The sequence below is a fragment of the Oryzias latipes genome, chromosome 24 (assembly GCF_053564925.1).
Source record: "Oryzias latipes strain Hd-rR chromosome 24, Olatipes_Hd-rR_3.1".
Taxonomy (NCBI): Eukaryota; Metazoa; Chordata; class Actinopteri; order Beloniformes; family Adrianichthyidae; genus Oryzias; species Oryzias latipes.
This window is the reverse complement of record NC_136260.1, coordinates 18782487-18796693: the sequence shown is the minus strand read 5'-3', so window position 1 is coordinate 18796693 and position 14207 is coordinate 18782487. Positions and strand designations below refer to the sequence as shown.

Below are 14207 nucleotides of genomic sequence, written 5' to 3'. Positions count from 1 at the left end.
CGCGTGCCGCGTGGTGCTCGGCAGTGAAAGCCGCGCGCGCGCAGGCGGGAGAGAAGGAGAAGTGATCAAAGGTTTCCCATAGAAACCCTTGAAGTCTGAACACAGGACTAGCAGAAAAACTAAATTATGAAGACGAGGTAAATCTACACGTTTTCGCAAAATTTACTTTATTGAAAAAGGTGAAGAATATATAAACCGTTAGATATTTTAGTGGCCCGAGCGGGCAAGTGAAAAGTAAAGTCTTGTGGTCCGCACTGCTCGAAAAACAGGACCGGGCCAGCGGACAAATGGCTATGTCGAGCCCTGTTCTCTATGTTTGGGTTTTCTCTGGGCACCACTGCTTACTCCCACATACACTTCTGAAAGCCCTTTGGAACTGTATGTGTGGATGAAGGTCTGTTTGTGCAGCTTAATGACAGAAATCTTTCCAGTAGATTGTTAGAATTGAATAAATGCAATGCAGAAAATGGATGAATAAAAATGTAATTAATTTGCCAAAATAATTGATGCTTATAGGCTACAGTTTTACTGGGTCACAGCAGCACAAGTGTCACACGGAAGCCCAGAGTATGAGATTGTTGCTTTTTCAGGAAGAAACTGCTTCCCTAAGGCCCCACAACGATGAAAATTGTGTTATTTATCATGATAGAAGAAATATGGTAAAGAAAATTAAGCTAAGAAAAATTGCAGTTTTAAGTATTTCTTTATTCAAATCATTCTGAATCAGGAGCAGACGAGAATATGCAGTTTAAAGAGGTAGGTGTGATGTAATATGCTATGTGGGCCACAAGCTGCCTGCCCCGTTCCATTCTGATGCATCTACCTGCAGACGAATAGATCTATGTATGTCTTTGTTTTCCTCGTCTGAGCTGGAATCTGGCTCAAAACTGTACGGATAATATTTCTTGCCATTTTTGTTGCACCGGTACTGTTAGGTTGGGGGTGTGAAGGGCCATAAGCTAGCGGAAAAACGTCACAGGTGGGTGACAGGAAGTGGGGGCGGGCTTACTCCACGCCAACAGTCCGGTCAACAACTCTGAAGTAAATTCTGTCGCTCTGCAGAAACTATGTCCTAGAAAACGACACAAGTTTTTGATTTTGTCTAAAAAGGGCAAAGTCATAGTTGAAAGATCGCTGGGAACACTTTGAAAATAGATCAAAAGATAATCGGAGTGGTTGTTCAATGCAACTACTCAATGATATTTTAAAAGTTCTGTCTATGCTTAGTTTAAATTGTTAAACCAAAAATATTCGCTTTGGATTTAAATTAGAAAAAAACAAACTTTTCATGTTTACTTAAATCATGTTGAATAACGAATTGAATTGTGAACTTTTGGGTTAAAAATGAAGGGATTCCGTTTTCCAGCAGTGATTTCCAGCCCAGTAAGAAACTTTTGATGTGACTACTTCATGTTTGTTTTATGAACTCCTAAATATGATGTCTACTTGTATAGCGCTTTTGATATAAATATGCACAAACCATTAGAAATGCACAAGATCTCTAAGGACCCGACCATCTTTAGACGTCATCAGAACACTTTCGATGGTCTTTAATCACAGTTTTTTTTTTTTATATATGTGTATTGGCAAATGCGTTGTGATAAGTTAAAAAAGATTGCACAAACTCTTACCTGCTCAAACAGCTGCTTGCCGGTGGTGCTAGGCTGGATGGCAAACTCCAGCTCAGCGTCCATGGTGGTGACGCGAACGTTGACCTACACATAAAAGAAAAGAACGCATAGTGTTGGAAGTCAGTACACTTTTCACAGAAAGACAGTGTTTCTTCCAGGTGAAAGCAAATACAGAGAAGAACAGAACTCATTGCTTGGATGAGGGGGGGGGGGGGTGCATATGCTGGTTTGGTGGGGGCAGTATTTGCAGAGTAAACAGACGAGGCTCTGCTTTCTACAGACAGGCACGCTCATTGAGGAAAACTCAGATCTGCATGGAGGCTTCAATGTTTTGCTAAAAGCATAAAAAAAAACAGATTTTAGTAAAAGAAAAATCTCTTTCATTATAGATGACACTGTTTTAGTCACAAAAATAGCCCAAACTTTTAATGGTAAATATTAGGTTATTTCAGGTGATTTCATGCTAAGCAGATATCACAGCTGCCAGGTTAAATAATTATCAGTAAACACCATTTATATTGAACTAAAAGGCCATGAACCAAAGCACAAACTGCTTTTAGGTAATCCTCATCTCTATGCTTTTTTGTGGAGAGGATGTTAGCCGCCTCTGGCATCTGCGGAGGCTTCCAACCGACACGCTTAGATCCTCCGAGAACTGACTGGGCTAATTAATGCAGAGTGAAAATGATACAAAGCGGCCAGCGGACACAGAGTGACGAGAGAAACCCCGCAAACAGAAGCCTCCAGTTACATCTTCCATCTCCACTCCTTTGTGAGCCAAGCCTCGGCGGTGAATAAATTCAATGGCGCTCAATGAAAACCGGGCGTCTGGATCTGGTGACTCAGGCCGTGCAACACCGTTTCCCATGAAGCCAAAACAGCTGAGTAACTAACTGGCAGAGGTAAATCCAGCAGAGACAGCAATTCAACCGTTGCATTGGGTGGAAAAAAAAACTCATCCACTGGTCATACAGTGGATGAGTTTGACTTTTCTTTTTTAATAAATAACAGCTAAACCCAACAAATGTTAAAAACTCTATGATTAAAAATCAGATCTACTTTATTATTTGATTTTCTTTTAAATGTGCAAATGTGTGCCAGATTTCAACTTATGCAGTCACCCAACCAAGTAAACAGCTTGGAGTAAATCTGTCAAAAGGGAGGAGGAGGAGGAAGAAGAGGAAGGGCTTTTACTTTTTACACTAAACAAGCTACTCTTTCAGCTGCAGAGCGTTGACAGCTCTTTTCCATCGTCTGCATCCTATGAAGCCAGATTTAAAAAAAAACTTTTTCTTTCATCAATTCTTTTTTTACCAAATCACATTGCAACAGATGCAGACTTGACATAAAACTGTTCTTAATGCTGAGAAAGGACTATGCAAATGTGCAGCTCAAAGGAAGGCACACAGAATCCACGGTGTGATTGACATCTGATCTACATCGAAGTGATTGTGAACCACAAGGAAGGAAACCCACTGGACTCAAAGTTCCACTATGAGTAGCTTTGGTCACAGGAAAAAACAGGAGTTTCCATGAAGCGTCTAAATACCTGCCCAACACTAAAATAAAAGCATGAAGCAGATCTGAGAAGAGCATTGATAACAGAAGCTGGGAATATCTGGGCATATTGTCTATGAAAATCTAAACATGAAAGTGAACAACTGCTGTAAGATGGATCTGATTGGAGCTTTCCCATCTAAACCACAATTTTAACTTCTTTTCAAGAAATCTTTTTAGGATTTTTACAATAAATTTGGTCACCAAATTAGAAAATTAAACTTCCTCATTTTTTATTTTTACAATCAAGCAACAATTTTCCAAATACACTGAAGGAGGTGCACTTCTCTTTTTTCTTTAAACAAAATTGCAAATTTTGCTCAATTTTTTTAGTTGGTTCTCAAATTCTTTAAAGACGTCAAAGAATTCAAGTCTTTTTGTATTTTAATGTCTTTTTTCCTCCAACATTAAACATTCTTTATAATATTATGCAGCCCACAGCATTTTATAAAAGCTCTGTGTGTATTTCTTGACTGTGGTTAACGGTGAAATGCTAGGTTGAACGCTGTGAAAACTAAATTTAATGTCATTAGTTAATAGAACGTCAAGCCGAATGGTTGACATTTCCACCTTACCAAGTCTGGCCCTCTTTGCAAAACGTTTGAACACCCCTATCCTAAACTGACAAACCCTATGACTATATATATGAAAAGTTATAATGACTGAAAACGACAGTTTTAGCCTTAATGGCTGATAGTTTTCATCCATCATAAATCTAATAATTCTGACAGTATAGAGCCATGCGGTGCAAGCGTTTAAACAGATTGGTGATGGGAAGTGGGGTAGGCTTACTCGACGCTAGCAGTTCCGCACACAACTCTGAGGCAGATTTCTAATGAGCAACTGCTGCTCTGCAGAAAATGTCATAGAAAATGACAGTTTTTTTTTTAATGGCTAAAACAGAATAATCAATAAAAGATGACTATCTGGAAGTCAATCATCTTTTAATGATTATGCTGATTTTGGTTCATTATGAAGTCTGGATAAGCTGCGCTACACCTTTGCGTTTTTCATTGATAACCATCCAGCATTCTGCCCTCTGCATAGCTCAAATGCTTTACAAGAACCAGTAACAATGGGAGTCGCCATGGATATCCCAGTAAAGTCACTAGAGCGCAAGAAGGTCATAAAAACAAAGAAGCTGCTGTATGCAAGTTCTACGGATGTAAAATTTGAACACACAGGGTTCAGAGGCATGTGATGATTTTGTAATCATCTCTAGGGGGGGCTCATTTGACCCAGTCATCACATATTAAAAAGAGAAGTACCATTAATAGAATCGCACCGAAAAAGAAAACGCCCATGCTGATGTTGACCACACCTTGTGTGGTTTTTGTCATGAGCCGAGACACAGCACAGAGATCCTAACAGTGTTATGTCATTCAAATCAATCCAATATGAGGCATAATGTTATAAATAGACAAGCTTTACAATAGACACACACAAATACAAACCAAACATCGGAGCTGTAATAGCAAAATACTGTTAGTTTTCATTTTTTAGTTTGCAAAACCAACATTAACTCTTATATTGTGTTCAGATCAAAACTGACTCAAACACAATATAGGAGTGAAGAATGGCCAAGAATAGAGGCTGACCTTTGTTTGAAATATGTCTGCATGCTAGATAAGGGCAGCTGTTGAAGAAGAGGACAAAAGGACGTGGAATGTGGCTGAGTCGTACTGAAGAGGGTACCACACACAAACCTTTCATGGTGGTTCTGCAGGCACCTTTTATTTAGCATCTCTAGTTACAGTTACTGTTGGTTTTATAACTAAATGTTAAACATTTTAGCCTCCAACTTAACTTGACTAATGGAATTAGAATCTATATCAAAACTAATTTTTTTGTAAATCCAACTAAAACCTGTATGTGTTTGGCTTTAAAACATCTCGAACTTTATGTAATTTCAGATTTTACTAAAGACTACCACAACAGTGAAACAGTATTAAAAAGATTCATTTTTCCTGACAGAAAAACATAACAGATCTAATCTAAAAATTATATAAATAAAAAATGCATGTCACAGCTCCTTTGTCCTTATAAACACCCAGTGTTTCTTTCATGCCTAACAATGTTGTTTTGCCATCAGATGAGGATGGTGTCATTTCCACAGCAAGGCTCCTGACAACCCCAATGCCTCTCTAAACACAGCAACGGCAGCCTTTATGGTCCTGACCGCCGCTGTGATGATCACCACATGGACCAGCGTGAAGCACTTCTGCTATTTTTTCATTGCAACTGTAATATTTAAGTCCACCTGTAATGTGCAGGCCCAGACTGTATATTAAATTAATAAACGAGGGTCAGTTCAAGTCACGTCCAAAGAAATCCCCATCATATTTTCCATCTGACACTTAAATGTGAGCACGGAACCAGAAATTTCCAGGCAGGGAGCTGAGGGAAAGACATGTGTGACTGTTCAGAATGCAATGGCCGGGGTGGGGCAAACTGTGAGTCAGGAGGAGCTGAAGGCACAGCCTCCTCAAACAAACATATATGCATATATTTATGACACGATTTTATACAGCAACAAAAAGGGAAAAAGGACATTGCAGTTAAACCGGTGCATCCTCCCATTTAAAAACAACACACTTGGTTGTGATGTGCACCACAGAGGATGACTGATAACAACTGGCCTCCTTTGTAACGTCATATCAAACAAATCCTTTCTGGAGATATTAGGGGAAAGTGATGCTCCCCCAGGCTGAAGTTGGATGAATGGGATTCAACTTTGACCCCCCCAAATTTCCTTTTTTTTAATACATATTTCAATAATATTCATATGAATTCCTGAGAACATTAAGTTACCAAAGGGAAACAACAGTTACCGCCTCCCTCCTCAATCTAAAAGAAAAACCCTCAGTGAGGCAGCATCAGTCTGACACCAGCATCTCCTTTAACAGATTTATGAGGTTTTTGTGCGTAAAAATGGAATGACGTCTCAATTAGGGTGACCTCAAAGCGGCTACGCGCGCCGGCTTTACGAACGCCACCTGTGCGCTCTCCGCAACTTTTCTCCTCCTAAAGCAGGAATTCCTCAAACAGCAGAGTGACTTACCGCTTTCGGCATGTTGCTGCTCTTCTCCCGGGATAAACAGCAGGAATTGGGTTGATCGAAAGAGTCCTCTAAAAGGAAATAAAATAAATAAAGCTTTGCTCCTTGTGACAGCGCCTCTCGCTGCGTCTGTAAATGAGATCAGAGAAAAGCAGAGAAACGAGTTTTCAACTTTTCACTCTGACTTAAAGGCTGAGGACGCAGGCCACTCCTGCGGACGACAGTCACCGGGATGAATCACCTCCAACAGCCGGCAAGCTGACATGCGCGCTGCTGCCTTCAAAATAAAAGCATGCAACACAAAAGAAAGCAACCTTCTCCAATCACGCCCATATTTTTGTTTGGTTTTTTATCATCGTGGTATTTCTTCAATCAAGCATTATTTTTTGTTGTTTTGATTGTTTGTTAACAATGGATGAGCCTATTAGAGGGTGCTAGAAGGAGTTCTATATTCACATCACAAATAGTAAGAAAAAAAGAAGAATTAAAATGCAGGTAAATTTAAAACAAGTTGAATTTAAAATACTTTATTTTAAACTGTTTTAATTTTATTTATTATATCAATATTTTCTATTTATCAAAATTGAATAATCAATACTATAATCTATTTCTGCGCATTGATATTAGTAGGAATTCAATCTCTGTTTTTGGCTGTCTAAATATGTTTTTTACATTTCTCTGCAATAAATAGAAATATATTTAAAAGACCTTTTTGTTGAAAATTTTCCTTTTTTAATATTGTACTTAATACAGATTCTAGTTCCATTTCATAACTGATGTTTCTATATTACATTTCTGAAACAGTTCCAGACACTTTTGTATTTACATAATGTTTTTATAATGAAGGTTTCTTTTCACCCACTTTGTTTTACCTTTGTTAAATTGTTTACTGTTCACCTGGACAAGAAGAGCCAAAATAGCCTCACCATAGAACACTGAGGTCCTTTAGAGTTAGCAGGCCTCTCCTATAAGGTCATTCAATGACTCTGTGGTAGCCTCTGCAATCCTTCACACTCTGGTCTGCTGGGGAGCAAGCAGCACAGACCGGGACAGGAAGAAACAGAAAAAGGTGGTCAGGAGAGCCAGTTCTGTCCTGGGCTCCCCACTGGACTCTTTTGAGGTGGTAAGTGAGAGGAGGATCTTGGCAAAACTGAGATTGATCATGGACAACACCTCTCACCCACCACATCAGACAGTATAGAGGCGCTGAGCAGCTTCTTCAGCAGCAGAGTGTTACACGCACAATATAAGAAGGGGCGTATAAAAGAAGGTCCTTCATTCAACCACTGTTAGACCGTACAACCTAGTCTAACAACAGATTCAATATTGGTTTATTCCTGACAGAAACATTCAATGCTCTACTGCTTTTCTAGTTCTGTTGTTTTCTTTTTCTCCGGCAATGCAAGTATTAAGTATATAATGAGAGTTTTTGAAGAGTTTTATAATTTTATTTGATCTTTTTATGTTGTTTTAACCATACTTTTAATTGTTTTGCACATTTTACTTTTCTTTTGCCTGATCTCCAGAGCTGCTGTAACAGATGAATGTCCCCACGGCTGGATCAATAAAGTTTAACTTATCTTATCTTAGTGGGTTTTTAATTGCTTATATTTGCTGTAGATTTCCAATTAAAGTAGTTAACAAATAGTATATAATTGAATTGTTCTTTCTTACTCAACTCAGTAATCATAAAATTGTTTTTATTGTTTTAAATACCCATTTTTTCAGCCCAATAACACTAAGTTGTTCAACCAAAACAATAACAAGGCATTAAAATTGTAAAATGAAGTGGAGAAAATAAAATGATAGGTAGAACCAGGGACAAATAAGAACCAAACAAAAGAAAAAAACTTTTGGTTGTACGCAATGTGCTTTGTTTGTTCTTTAAGTCTAATTTGTGAGTTTTCTCTATGATTATTTAGCAATGATTAAAAAATAATAATTAAAGATTTAAGGTATGACAGTGAAACCAGAACAAAAAAACCGAATCTATTTAGGTGATGTATGTCTTAAGATCAATCTTATACATACGTTTTTTTGAAATTTTGAAAACCTTGTTTATGCCCTTATTTTAGAAAACCGAATTAACTGAGCCCCTGTTGAAACCTGACCAGACCAAACTTGCATGAGTCTAAAATACTTCTTTTATTCTGAAGGCTCCGGAAGAGCCACTTCCGCTCCCATCTCAGTGCAGCTGAATCACCAACGCGAGCGCAGAATGAATTTGGTTGTGAACATGCCTCACCCGCTACCCTCGATAATTACACAGTCCCCGCCCGTCTGTCTTTCATTCGTCCGCGATGACGCCCGCGTTCGTCAACAAACACACAACTCACTTAGAGATCGTTTACGCCACTCTTTGATTGTCCACTTAATATTGTCCGCCTGGCTGTTTCGCTTCAAAAGAAGAAACAGGGCGAAACTTCTGCAGTTACACCTCAGCTCTCACGCTCTGGGCCATAAAAATGAGGATTTACGGGTCAGGGATGTGTGTGCGTAAAGTTTGCGTAAAGGCGCAAATAAAAAGGAAATTAAAGCGTAAAATAGTTTCAGCTTTGCAAAGATTTGTTAGTAAAACTGGCATACGTGTTAACATTTTCCTATCTCGCGTGGTAATCTGGTTAGTTCTGGTTGTGGAGCGGCTTCATCCTCACTAATCTCACTGACACCTGTTGGATTTACATCCTCAAACAGGGAGGCGCAAGATGTGGGAAAAGGGAGGAGAGGGTATTTCTTGCAGGCTCTTTTCTTCTCAGCAGCTTTGCTGTTTTACCTGAGTGGGCACGTAGGAAAGGAAGATTGTTTAATGGCAATATGGAGAATAATTTCACTACACCAGTACACTTTAAAATTATTAATGCATCTCAGATAGATCTCATAAAACCATTTTTTATTTTATGTTTATTATTTTGACCTTGAGTCACCTACTTTGCTTTTCTGACACAAAACCTTAGTTTTCTATTTAGTCCTACATTTTCCTGATAATTTAACCTGAAACTAGTTCAGTCAACGAGTTCAGTCAGGATTCCGGTGCAACTCAATTGTGTGACGTGGTAACAAAGTTAAAGACAGTATGTTCTGAAATCAGACATAAACCAAAAAGAATGCAAATATTTGCTCAGCAACTATTGATTCATTCTGTGGATCAATGCGCGCGTATCCCTTAATTCAGGTGTGTAAAGAGTGTCACCAGACCCGCGCACAGTTACATCACACCTGAAACTTTCTGGAGGAAGGTGCGCGCCATTCACCCGCTCTGAAGCGAGGAAGCGCCGTCAGCGAGGGGAGGTGGCAGAGGTTAACCGACCAATGGCAGACCTTGGGACTAAAATAGACTCGTATATATTTGAGGTTAGAGGCAGGCGACTCTCAGCAAAGAGCAAAGCCTCTCGGTGATGTGACCCTACCACTCGGTTGTTGCTTCATCTGTTGTCATTCAGGTTGTCACTGCAAATATGCAGCAGGAAAGAAAACAAGAACAACATGCCCTTAACTTGAAACATTACTGGGAATGACATTAAAGTGTAGATTTTAATATGACTCTTTTAATTGAGGGAAAGGTGGTTTTAAAAGTTGTTGTTTTTTTATAACAAGCACAGAGTGATGAAGGTTTTTTAACAGAAGCGGAAGCATCCTCGTGTGTCCCCAAGTGATAACAAATAGATGGAGTTAAAGAAACACAGTAGGAAAGGTTCTTTGGATGTTTAGAATTCTTTAAAACCAGTTTTTCACCTATTTCACAGCAATGACACATTATTCTTCAAAGTAAATATTTGTTTTGCAATTTAAAAAGCTTTTCTTTTTTTGATTGCTTAGAAGCTATAGACAGGAAATGTTCACGTTTACATTTTTTCCCCATCGTTATTGGGTTTTTGCACAGTAATCATGACACTGTTGTCTTTCCAAATGTGACTCATCCATTCATCTAATATACAACTGGAGAAATTTTAGTTTTGTCATAAGTCAAAACACATTTTTACTCATGTTGACTGGTCTCATAATGATTTAACAATGTAAATAGAGTCAGTGAATGTTCTGCAACTGGTTTGTAAGTGGAAAAATTATTTGGTGACATCTGAAGAGCAGAAGGATTTCATGTATCAGTGGCACTGATAGTTCAGTTTTTGAAAAAAAGGTTTGTGCTTATAACTGTTAATTCAGAATCCAACGCTAACCCAAAATACAAAATAATATATATTTTTTAAATTGATAGAAGTTTGGGAATTCTTTTAGGTTCTGGCCAAAGACTTCTGGATGGCTCAGTTGGATGTGCGCACAACATGGGAAACAAGTGGTGTGATGAGCTTCATCCAGTGTGGGTCTCTGGGCAAGGCCCTTTACGCTACTGCCTATATGTGGCTACAAAGGAGCCGAGGTCTGGATCTACATGTGCTGGTCCCCAGCCCGGATAAAATTCAAAGTTGTATTAGGAAGGGCATCCGCCATAATAATCTCGGCCAAATCACATGTGCAGTGACCCCTGAGGGAATGTGCTGAATGGTGAACATTTTTAATTTGGATCAGCTTGGTGACCTGAGAGCAAACCGTAGATGATTCCTTATGTTTTCAGAGCCACAGATCTTGCTTTCCAGCATATTTCAGCAAACACAATAGCAATAGGAAACCCTGGAGGAAACAGAAGGAGCGTTATCCAATTTTTGTTGTTGTTATACTATAGTAATTTTGGAAAACACTCAAAAATAAATACTAGTATATATAATAGTTAAAATATTGTTTTTATTGCATCAACTGCTATCACTTTAAAATCATTTTGCACATTACTCAAAACATGCAAGAAGAAACTACGGTGTGCAACTTTCTTTTTTATTCAACCAATCCATGTACTGCTGAAAAAAACCACTAGGTGGCCTCAAAACATCGCCTTTGCCGGATTTAAACCATCATTCTCTTCTGTTGATTCTTTGAGAAGTTAAAACTCAGGGCAGCTCAGTGTTGAGGTGAATGGGAACCCACAATGAGATGCCCTTGGTTGGAGCAGTTTGCACAACATCCTTGATCCTTTTTGTGTGTTTTTATTGCTGTGCTGACTTCAAGGTTACTATGAAACCAGATGTAGCTTACGTAACATAAAAAAGTGTATATGTGTAAATCTATAAATGCAGAATGAAACAGAAAAAAAACAGAAAACTGTTTGAACTTTTAGCAAAGACAAGTCTTTTTGTCAGTAGTCTGTAATGCAAGAATAACATGAATTCAAATTTTGATTTTCCCTTGTTGATTTTGAATAGTATCTATTACTTTGTTCAGTTTGATGTTATGTAACAGCTATAGTGGGTTTTTCTTTTACTAACAGAAGAATACCAACAATCTTTTTCACATGTGAAGAAGATTTTTATGAATTTTTAAAGACATCTGAAAACTAAAAAAAAAAACTCTGAAGAAGTGAAATATTTTATTAAAATGTGGCATTGGTGAAAAACATCATAATGCAGCCTTTAAGGAAGGACTTACAAAAACAATTATGCAGAGAGGGATGCTGCAGGAACCACACTCAGTTCCATAAATGGGAAAAGTGTTTAAATGATTTATTTCTGTACCTTAGTCAACATTTTACACATATAAATAATTCTATGTTTGTAGTTTAAATTGTTTGGTGTCTAAGTCTCCAGTTTTACCAACACAAATGAAAATTGTTTTCATGTTTTAAACATGTTATGTTTTGAACAATGTCCAGTCCGTTTCAGTCAATGGGTGGCTGGAGCCTATCCCAGCCGCTGTTGGGCAAAGGTGCGGTCATCGCAGGGGTGACATATTATCAAAAAAGTCCATTAACAGTGTAAAAATTCACAGGTGTTCACCTGCAGCTTGGAGGCGCTGCTGCTCCTACTGATTCCATCCCATTCACTTTTGTCTAAGGACTTCAAAAAATAACTTTAAAGTTAAAAAAAGTGTTTTTAAAAGAAGAAAAACATCCAAAACATTTACCAAAATAAAAGAACCTTGAATCAAACTCCACAGTGGTAAGACATTTTCAGGTAAAGCTTAAACACAAATACCATCTTAAATTATCTGACAAAAGATCCAACACCACTGCAGTTCTGTACACTAACTACAGTGTAAACATAAAGGTCAAAATGTCCTAATCCTGCTAAACATTATCTCACAGATTGCGTCATTGGTTTGTTGTGACGCTTCGTGGTTTGTTGTTTTTTTTCAGCTTTTTTTTTCTTTCTTAGCTATACTGCACTCTGAAAAAACAGGTTTGTTTTGCTCTTAGCCCAGATGTGGCTAGCCTGATGTGCTGAGTAAAAGTCAGAAACCCGGCTGAGCATGATGCCAAACCACAGAGACCAAGCTCTGCTGCACAAAAAGGGGACAGCGGAACCCGTGCTGAGCTGTGCTGCAGGTAAAAAGGTGATAAGTTGATGGTTTTTCTACGAAAACCTACGACACAAACTATAGATTCTTGGTTTTTTTTTCCTGTTCAGGAGGTGCTCAACTTTCACCGGGTCAAAGATGGGAAGAAGCCAAGATAAAATGATCAAGCAAACCTCTTTTTTTGTTTTTCTTTGCACAAAAGGGAATCCTCATGATTCAGACATAATAAAAACATCTATTATCTAACACTATCTGAAATAATGCACGTATTCAAGCCACCATCAGCTAAATATAGACCAAGCATGGAGCTCCATCCTTTTCTCCATGGTTTTTGATGGCTGAACAATGAACACCCATCGAAACAAGGAGGTTTTGTGTCGCCGTCAGCTGGAGTTTTCACTCTTCTGTGTACGTTTTTGTGCTCCACTTGTTAGAAATCATTACAAACCATTAAAAGCATTAAGAGCTTGGCTTACCATTGTGCTTGCCTCCACTCATTAGTGACAGTCGTAGTATTGCGTAAGCAGCATGGAGTGGTCATGGAGTGCAGCGTTGTCCCCACAGCATCACGGGTTCAGTCAATTCTGAGAGGAAGATGCAGCACCTTCCTTCATGTTGATCTCTGCAGAACCCACGAGGTTGATTTGGAGAAAAAAATATTCTTATTTACTTCTTATTCATAAATTTAAACGACACATTTTTGCAATGTTTCCGATTACTAAAATCAAGTGTTACTATTAACTACCTGCATCTCCACAACATTTGCACTGCAAATACTTCTGAGGCTAGAAAGCTATTGTTTGTGGGGTAAGTGCAGTTTAGTTTCGTTTTTTGACAATTGTTACATCCAGGCTCAGTGTGTGCAACATAAAAGACACAACCAAGGGCTTACGGTACAAAAACAACCAGGTTTATTCCCACTAATATGGAAACACTAACAACAAATATCTGGGGAGGGGAAAAAGGCTGCTGTGACAAGCATGAGTCATCCTGCTAGTGTGTCTGCCAGCCATGGGAGAAGGGGTAAGGGAGGAGCCAAAAGGGGCCTTTTAAACTCTCCTCAATCAGGTGCTTCTGGGGCAGGCTGGGAAACCTGGAGCTGGAATTAAAAAACTGAAAAGACAAAAAAAATGGTCACATAACACAATCTTTTTTGGTCATGTTTTGACTTGTCCCCTGTCAGTCATTTCAGTCTCATGTTCATCATCCACAGCTGTTTTCATTTCTGTACATTGTCCTCATCAGTGTCTGCTTTACAGGTTGTGAGGTCATCTGTTCTCAGTTTTGTGTCTCCATGGGTTTTGTCTCCTGCATTTTGGGTCCCACACCAGTTTGACATGTTCAGAACACCTTCTTTCCTTTTTCAGCTAATGTTCTTTCCATTCCTGAAAACTGCTCCTGTACATCCTATGCAAACAGGGATGATAAACAAAGATTTAAATGAGAGATCTGCTGGCTCTTTTATCACTTTCCCCGCTGAGCACATATGAAACTTGTGAGAAAAGTCAAGGGGCACCGAATGCAAAGTCAAAATAGGTCAGTGGGCACACAGTTTTTTTTGCAGTGCTACCAGGCTCAGTTCAGCATGGAAAATGTGCATCTTCGTTGTATCGTCTCTGATT

At 38.7% G+C, this 14207-nt stretch overlaps 1 protein-coding gene and 1 long non-coding RNA gene across 2 annotated transcripts in view; both read right to left on the bottom strand.

The window, feature by feature from the left end:
• Window positions 1-6524, bottom strand: part of ezrb (ezrin b) — a 28314-nt gene extending 21790 nt beyond the window's left edge. The window contains exons 1-2 of the mRNA XM_023953026.2: window positions 6250-6524; window positions 1632-1715 (exon numbers count right to left, since the gene is read on the bottom strand). Of these exons, the coding sequence (XP_023808794.1) occupies window positions 1632-1715; window positions 6250-6261 (96 nt within the window). The 5' untranslated portion in view covers window positions 6262-6524. The remainder of the gene's footprint in view (window positions 1-1631; window positions 1716-6249) is intronic.
• Window positions 6525-7098: 574 nt separating this feature from the next.
• On the bottom strand, window positions 7099-13390 carry LOC144990170 (uncharacterized). Its single transcript, XR_013654156.1, has 3 exons — window positions 13331-13390; window positions 13062-13207; window positions 7099-7269 (listed from the first exon to the last, which is right to left on the bottom strand). It is a non-coding gene; the product is annotated as an uncharacterized LOC144990170 (long non-coding RNA).
• Window positions 13391-14207: the final 817 nt, after the last annotated feature.